The sequence below is a fragment of the Salvia splendens genome, chromosome 9 (assembly GCF_004379255.2).
Source record: "Salvia splendens isolate huo1 chromosome 9, SspV2, whole genome shotgun sequence".
Taxonomy (NCBI): Eukaryota; Viridiplantae; Streptophyta; class Magnoliopsida; order Lamiales; family Lamiaceae; genus Salvia; species Salvia splendens.
This window is the reverse complement of record NC_056040.1, coordinates 11,302,950-11,310,702: the sequence shown is the minus strand read 5'-3', so window position 1 is coordinate 11,310,702 and position 7,753 is coordinate 11,302,950. Positions and strand designations below refer to the sequence as shown.

At 36.6% G+C, this 7,753-nt stretch overlaps 2 protein-coding genes across 4 annotated transcripts; one reads left to right on the top strand and one right to left on the bottom strand.

The window, feature by feature from the left end:
* Positions 1 to 413: 413 nt before the first annotated feature.
* On the top strand, positions 414 to 3,575 carry LOC121748548 (serine carboxypeptidase 24-like). Of its 3 annotated transcripts, XM_042142976.1 has the most exons (9): positions 421 to 913; positions 1,676 to 1,783; positions 1,880 to 1,975; positions 2,051 to 2,143; positions 2,221 to 2,306; positions 2,387 to 2,778; positions 2,850 to 2,945; positions 3,027 to 3,132; positions 3,210 to 3,575. In XM_042142976.1, the coding sequence occupies exons 1-9, from the start codon at positions 652 to 654 to the stop codon at positions 3,354 to 3,356; spliced, it is 1,386 nt and encodes a 461-aa protein (XP_041998910.1). In that variant the 5' UTR covers positions 421 to 651; the 3' UTR covers positions 3,357 to 3,575. The 3 variants fall into 3 exon arrangements, with proteins under 3 accessions (XP_041998911.1, XP_041998909.1, XP_041998910.1); XM_042142977.1 differs by having other exon boundaries at positions 414 to 913; positions 1,880 to 2,143; positions 3,027 to 3,116; XM_042142975.1 differs by having other exon boundaries at positions 418 to 913; positions 1,880 to 2,143.
* Positions 3,401 to 6,792, bottom strand: LOC121748549 (nucleoid-associated protein At4g30620, chloroplastic-like). Its single transcript, XM_042142979.1, has 7 exons — positions 6,649 to 6,792; positions 5,354 to 5,508; positions 5,107 to 5,207; positions 4,968 to 5,007; positions 4,430 to 4,501; positions 3,734 to 3,790; positions 3,401 to 3,654 (listed from the first exon to the last, which is right to left on the bottom strand). The coding sequence occupies exons 1-7, from the start codon at positions 6,701 to 6,703 to the stop codon at positions 3,577 to 3,579; spliced, it is 558 nt and encodes a 185-aa protein (XP_041998913.1). The 5' UTR covers positions 6,704 to 6,792; the 3' UTR covers positions 3,401 to 3,576.
* Between the last annotated feature and the right edge of the window lie 961 nt (positions 6,793 to 7,753).

Below are 7,753 nucleotides of genomic sequence, written 5' to 3'. Positions count from 1 at the left end.
GAATCTACACTCTCTGAAAGAAGAGAACATGCTGCAAGTCAATCCTTCACACTATTTGCAAGTCATAAATAGAATCAATTTTTAGGTATGCACCAATTTCAGGACAGGTGAACATTAACGTTGATAACTTAAAATCCAGCAATAATATTGTTTTAAAACTGAAAGAGACACGATATACACACAAATGTATTCATAAAATACTAACATTTTTGTTAATTTACACAAACAAACATGGAGTATGTATTAATTGTACATATATAAAGGTCAGATCTGAGTTGTCAACTACCCTATTTTTGTACTTAACTGCAGTAGTGGTCAACAATTTTCTGAAATATGAACGGAATAAATTCAATTCATATCCTATCCTATTTAACATGCATTCATCTCTGTATAGTGAGAGGAATGGTCCTAACTTATAAAATGAAAGCATCATGCAAGCTTGTACCTATTTGAAGAGCTGTTTAAGATCCCATAAATGCATTGCCTTATCACATGTTTCCAGCCACCATACACTGACAATTAATGAAAACATCTCTATATTATATATCCAACATCCTCATCTCATCTCCCTTCAGCTTCTGAAAATTTACTACTTCATTTTCCTCCACTCTAGTACAAAAAAATCACACACACTGACACATACATGTAGCAATGGAGTTGATGAGAAGAATAATCCATGTGATTATAATAATAGTGTTGTCAACAGCATTTAGCAATATTGCATTTGGAGATGGGAGAGGAGAGCAAGATCTTGACCGCATAACGGCGCTTCCAGGGCAGCCGGCGGTCAACTTCTCCCAATATTCCGGCTATGTCACCGTCAACCAAGAAGAGGGCCGTGCCCTCTTCTACTGGCTCATGGAGGCTGCCAATCACCCGGACACTAAACCACTTCTTCTTTGGCTCAATGGAGGTTTCTTCTAACTTCTACTTAACTTATTTATTTATTTATTATCTCACCATAATTATAAAATTGATTTCCGACAGCCACTCGAATGCTACTAAACCTTCTTCAACCAGAAAAATTTAAAGTTGGGTCCATGAATAAATGGGACAGCTAACATTGAGAAAGGCCAATATATAACTTTTTCATTCACTAGTCTACGTTATTAGGCACAAATTTTTGAAGTGAGGTGTATGTCGACCATAAATCCATAATTCTTTTCACTCGTAACATACTCCCTCCTTTCCACTATAACTGACATGCTTTCGTTTTATATATGCCCCATCTAAATCTAATTAACACATTTCCTAAAATAAAAACAATATTATTTCTACTTTATTCTCACTCCATTCGACTCACAAAACAAAACAGTATAAAATCCCGTGCCTCATTTAGAGTGGGATGGAGTGAGTATTGATTTTGAAAGTCTTTTTTGGTAACTTTGGTGGGATATTTTATTTACTTATATTCGGTATAATAAATATATGATTGTTGTTTTCCAATATAGTAGGTGTGAACTTATGTCATACATTAATAGTTGAGAAGTCATTTCAAAATAACATGAAACACAGTGAGACACGAGTCACTGTCGACTTTTAGCCATGGAAATCACTCTCACCGGTCATCACGATTCATCCCCTCTCCCGGCGCACGCTAGCACCACACAACAAGCATCTCTCTGTTTCATAAATAACCCCTTTTAATTTGTACATAAATCATTGTTTTATGCAGGACCTGGATGTTCATCAGTGGCGTATGGAGCATCAGAAGAAATAGGGCCATTTAGAATCAACAAAAATGCTTCATCTCTCTACCTCAACAAATATTCATGGAATATAGGTACCAAAACACCTGCTTGTATTCATTTCTTCTCTGGAATAAGGTTGAAAAAAGAAAGGAGCCTACCTGCAGCATCAAGTTTTTTTATGGTTGCAGTGGCAAATGTTTTGTTTCTTGAGTCGCCTGCTGGAGTTGGCTTCTCCTACACAAACACGAGCTCCAACCTCGAGGACTCTGGGGACGAAAGAACCGGTACATTCCATATCCATTTTTTGCATTCATTTGAAGCAAAAAGGAGAGAATCTCATCAAAATTTGGTGTTGATAGCTGAGGATGCTCTGGTTTTCCTGATAAGATGGATGGATAGGTTTCCACAGTACAAATACAGAGACTTTTACATCTCTGGAGAGAGCTATGCAGGTAGTAGTGACCACATACCATGCATCCGCCATTGCCAACACTAAGCTAACAATCTTCAACCTTACTCGTTTTGGCAGGCCATTATGTCCCACAGCTGGCAAACAAGATATATGATTATAACAACAAATCTTCCCATCCCATCATCAATCTCAAAGGATTCATTGTAACCTCACTTTCAGTCTAATATCAGACATGAGAAATGATAGTGAATGCTGCTAGACATGACAAAAATCTATTGCGCAGGTAGGAAATGCAGATACAGACAGCTACTACGATTACATTGGAACCGTGAACTACTGGTGGAGCCACTCCTTGATATCGGATCACACATATAACTTACTTTTGAAATCATGCAATAACAGCTTCAAAGATACTTCTCAGAAATGTCAAGACATGCTGACGTACGTGGATAAAGAAATTGGGAACATAAATCTGTACAACATATACACAGAGAGGTGCAATGAACCACAAGGGGGAGGAAGCAGGCAGTTTCTGAAGCGCAGGACAGTTGCACACTCTTCTGGATACGACCCTTGTACAGAGAACTATGCTGAGATATACTACAACAGGCTGGATGTGCAGAAAGTGCTCCATGCAAATACTACCGGCATTCCATACAAGTGGACAGCATGCAGGTATTTTCAAATAATGTAGCAAGTTTGAAGAGCTTAAAAGGAGAATGATACATTACCTATGCATACGGCAGTGATCCACTTATAAATAACTGGAAAGACTCTCCCGCTTCAATGCTCCCTGTCTACACGAAGCTGATCGCTGCAGCGCTTAGAATATGGGTATTCAGGTGCAATCATATCAATAAATTTCATATATGCAAAAATATCAAAGATTGTTTAGTTAACCCTTCCATTGATCTCCACTGCAGTGGAGACACAGATGCAGTCGTCCCTGTGACAGCAACGAAACTTTCTCTGAGCCATCTCAATCTCAGAATCAAAACTCCATGGTATCCTTGGTATGTTGGTGGCCAGGTAAATTAATCATATTCATAGGAATTCTGCTGAGGTTTTTGTAGGAATCTAATGAAACAAGAGCTTATTATTTACAGGTGGGAGGATGGACAGAGGTGTATGATGGGCTAACATTTGCGACAGTTAGAGGAGCTGGGCATGAGGTTCCTCTGTTTCAGCCCATGAGAGCTTTCAAACTTATAGAGTCCTTCTTGTCTGGGAAAGACTTGCCAAAATCTCAGTAAGATAGCACAAATGTACTTTCACGAAAACCAGGTGAAGGAATATCTAGAAAAAGTCTTAGAATAGGATCATTCAACATGAATTGTATCTCAAAGTTACATGCTATAGTTCTCAAGCAAAACTATTTGTTCACATCCTTGTTTTTAGCCAAAGGAAGATTGTATAATGTAAACGTACATGCATTCTCTTTGACTAGAAACAAAATTGTGTTTCTACATAAAGTCATTGTTTGAACCCCTCGCTCAGGCCGGGAGGCATTCCTATACTCTGAGCTAGGTCGCTCATTCTCTCCTTCATTGCCTGGACGAATTAAGGAAATTAGAAAATTTTAAGAGGGAAAATTTTAATAAAAACCATTATACTTATGACAGGATCTTACAATAACACTCTTCTGATGTGCTTCTTTGTATGCCTCATTGATCAACAGCGAAAGTTTCTGTCCAAAGAAGAAACCAAACATAATAAATTTCTCAATAATTAAAGAAAAATATGTTTAATACAAGCGTAAACCAAGAAGGAATGATGAGTTTTGAATATGATGTTTTCTTGCTTTGAACTTCAAAAGATCTGAGAAATTTATTTGAAATCACCATCAGTATAAGTAAATAAAAGTAAAAATTCCAACTAAACATGGGAAATGCATAAAGCAAAAGAATAACTTCTGTCTTTTATGGGGGGGACTATGGGGTTTACTTGAAGCAAGTAAATCAAAAAACATTCTGCAACGCTCCATTTCTACATGTATCTCAAAGAGAAAGACAGTATGTGCAGAAAAGATAAAAATAATTTTGTTTATCAGACATAGTAGTCGCATGCCCATCTTCAATGTCGCTTGATGTATACCTGACAATTGCATTTTTTTGTCAAGATTAGTACATTTCTGCTACTTTGCAAACAAGTATAATGTCCCGGGCATAGGGTAAGTACATATTCGAGTGACCATCTATATAAATGACCTGGTAGTTAACAAAGAAGTAACATGCAATGGCAGTCTGAATGTGTCTACATGTTGGTACTAAAATAAGGAGAACCATAAACAGCTTATTCAACAGAAAGTGAATCCAAGGACACTCACTTCCGCTCCTAGTTCCATTGCAGCTTCAGTAATCTCAGTGCGTATAGGTTGTTGATTCCCAGACAGAGTAACCTGAAATGATGTCAAAGCCAAGGTGCAGTTACTTATCTACCAAACAAAGGTGGTTCAAGAGGGAAAGTAGGCTTATCCACGGATAGTTAGTAATATTTCGGATATGCTCAATCATTGATGTCAAAACCATGGTGCAGTTTCTGCAAGGAAATTACCTTAAGCGCTCATTACAAGCAGGATTTGAAGACATTATTGAGAGAGAAACAGAATTCAAACTTTCATCTATAAGTCCATCATGCACTGCGAATTCATGCATGTACACAAAGTACCCTGCTTGAGAGATTAACTTGCTTTTCTTTCAATATTTATGCTCAATATTTATATATATTTTTAAGATAGTTACTGTATTTATTTGTAGTAGATATGTAGTCAAAGATCCTAAAGCATTTAAGTCTAGTACAGCTGTTACGATGAGGATTAAGTGTGTGTGCTGCCAGACTGGAAGCTTAATTTATCTGCTGAATACCTTTATGAGCTCTCCTTCACAGTAACCCTCGAACTCTGCTCTGCATAAGGATTCCAAAAAGGGAAATGGGTGAAGTGGATACCGTGTATTCAGAAGACAACTTACAAAATAAAAAATGCTTTAGTTCACTCGAACATACACTGCAAGTTCTTTTTGCACTCTGACTGCTTCAACCTGGACAACCATCTGCGCCTTCTTCACTGTTTCATATAACCCTTGCATTCCTCCCATGATCCCTGCCTGATCTTCAAAATCAATCCAACATCATTTAAGGAATATGAGCTTGTACTTCGAAAAGAGAAATGCTCAACATTTAGCTGCACTTCAACTTAACACCTTAAAAACTTACAAAACTCTGTTGAACAAATAAAACTAGGACAACTTGCCTTTGAAGGAGCATCATCGCTTTTTTCACCATTATCTTTCTTACCACCGAATAGGCAGCAAATTTTATGAGGTTTCTGTTTCACAATCAACTTCTGGTAAGTAGATTGAGATAGACCACATATGCCGACGGGACCTGTGCTGGTGTTTAATCTGTCTGAACAGATAAATGCAGAAGGGAAACAAAAGAAATGTTTATCAAATGAAGCAATATAGAAATCTAACCTTATGAACATAGATAATTCAAATGGCCAAAAAACTATTTTTCCATGGGATACTGCATAATATATAATGATTGCTAAACTTGCATAATATACAAATCAAAGCCCAACTAATTAACAACCCTATGCAAGAACCAACTTATGTTCATAAACATTACTTAAAATGAAGGAAATTTGTACCATGAACAAAAGAAAATAGTTCTACTTAGTGTCTATCCGCCCCTTTAAAAGGCAGATATCCAGAACCAGGCCAACTCCATTCTACCATTATCTGCTCTTTCTTCTAAACTACAAGAAAACAATCATATCAATAATTTTGAATACTGGCTGCTGCTACCTTCAACCATTTAGAATACTCCATCCCCAGCTCCGGTACCAACATTTGCATCCTAGTGAATGCTCGATGCAGAGCACAAAACATTACTCCCTCCGTCCACCAATAATCGCCCCACTTTGCCTTTTTCGTCCATCCACCGATAAATGTCTCATTTACGTTTTTACTACTTTTGGTATTGGATCTCACGTTCCACTAACTTTATCTAACTCACATTTTATATAAAACTAATGTACTATATAAAAGTAGACCCACCTTCCACTATTCTTTTCCATTCACTTTCCATTACATTTCTTAAAAATTGTGCTAAGTCAAAGTGAGCCTCCTATTCATGGACGGAGGGAGTACTAAGTTTCGACCAAACAAACCTCCTTACACTCCTAACTTAACTTGAAAACCGGAATTATAAACTCATAAAAGTGAAATGAGACTCTAGACTACAGTTCCTCCATTCGAAGATTATATGATAGGACTCTAATCCACTATTTGAGGAATAAGGGCAGAAGATAAAAGATCATCAGTAAGGCTTGATTTCACTATTTACTAGTACTAGTTTACAATCTAAACCCCAAAATGAACCATACTTAAGAATTCAATAATATCCAACGTTTTGCACTCTAAACCAGGATAACTAAAAGCAAATTAATCCCCAAATACATCTTTTATAGGATATACCTATCTAAATTCTCGTGGCACTCAGTAATAGTATATAAGAAAAAGCACATTTCGGTGGAGAGATTACATATGGAGCCAGAAACCGGCATAGACTTGGCAAGTTGAGCTGTAGTTGAGGCCATTTTTCACACAGAAACACGCACTCAGAGGTGAAAGAGACGAGTGGATAAAAGTAGTTATGTTGTTGGTTTTGCAGTTCAGAAAATTTACTCTTCTTAATTTGGTCGGTGGGCTCCAAACCCCGATCCGTTTTTATTTTACATAATTATATGGGTCGGGTTCAGATCCGGCGTGATATTATTATTTTAGATATAAATACATTATTCTACTTTCAAGTGTAATTTTTATGCATTAATTTAGCACAAAAAATTGTGTGATACTCCCTCCATCCCTTAAATTTTATCTCACTTTGATCGGGCATGAATTTTAAGAAAGGTAATAAAAAGTGAGTTGAAAAAGTTAGTGGAATATTAGTTCTACTTTTATAATTAATTGTGAGTAGGAATAAAATGTTAGTAGGAATGAGTTAGTGAAATATGAGGTCCACTACCAAAAATGATAAAAAGTGAAATGAGACAAATTTTGTGGGACAGACTAAAATGGAAAAATGAGACAAACTTTCACGGACGTAGGGAGTAACATTCACTCACTCCGTCCCCAAAGAGTATGAACTTTGGGTTCGGCACGAGTTGTAGTAAATAGGCGGAAAAGTGAGGGAGAGAGAGAAAAAAAATAATGGTAGTGGATAGTGGAGTCCACATTATTGTAATGGTATAAGTGTTAATGGTGATGGTATAAGTTGTAAATAAAATTATGTGTAGATTTAGTATGTTGTTTGAATTTTTCAAAATTAGAAAGGTCATACTCTTTAGGGACGGATGAAAAGGAAATAGTTCATGCTCTTTGGGGATGGAGGGAGTAGTACTTTATGGTGGTGTTGTGTTTTTTAAATAAAATAGTACCAAGATACTATCGTCCCACAATAATTGTCACTCTTTTCCATTTTGGTTCATCCCACAATAATTGTCACACATCATTTTTACCATAAATTGCAAGTAGGTCTCACATTCCACTAACTCACTTCACTCACATTTTATTATAAAACCAATATAAAAAAGTGGGTCCTACATTCTACTAACTTTTCCAATTAACTTTTCTTTACATTTCTTAAA

Excerpts from the sequence above, each read along its gene's own strand:
- LOC121748549 (XM_042142979.1), bottom strand. The coding sequence starts at position 6,703 with ATGGCCTCAACTACAGCTCAACTTGCCAAGTCTATGCCGGTTTCTGGC. Across the intron at positions 5,008-5,106 it reads GTGCAAAAAGAACTTGCAGT|AGCAGAGTTCGAGGGTTACT; the intron begins GTATGTTCGAGT and ends ATCCTTATGCAG. Across the intron at positions 3,655-3,733 it reads CACATCAGAAGAGTGTTATT|GCAATGAAGGAGAGAATGAG; the intron begins GTAAGATCCTGT and ends TAATTCGTCCAG.
- LOC121748548 (XM_042142975.1), top strand. The coding sequence starts at position 652 with ATGGAGTTGATGAGAAGAATAATCCATGTGATTATAATAATAGTGTTG. Across the intron at positions 2,779-2,849 it reads TACAAGTGGACAGCATGCAG|TGATCCACTTATAAATAACT; the intron begins GTATTTTCAAAT and ends TGCATACGGCAG. Across the intron at positions 3,133-3,209 it reads CTTGGTATGTTGGTGGCCAG|GTGGGAGGATGGACAGAGGT; the intron begins GTAAATTAATCA and ends TATTATTTACAG.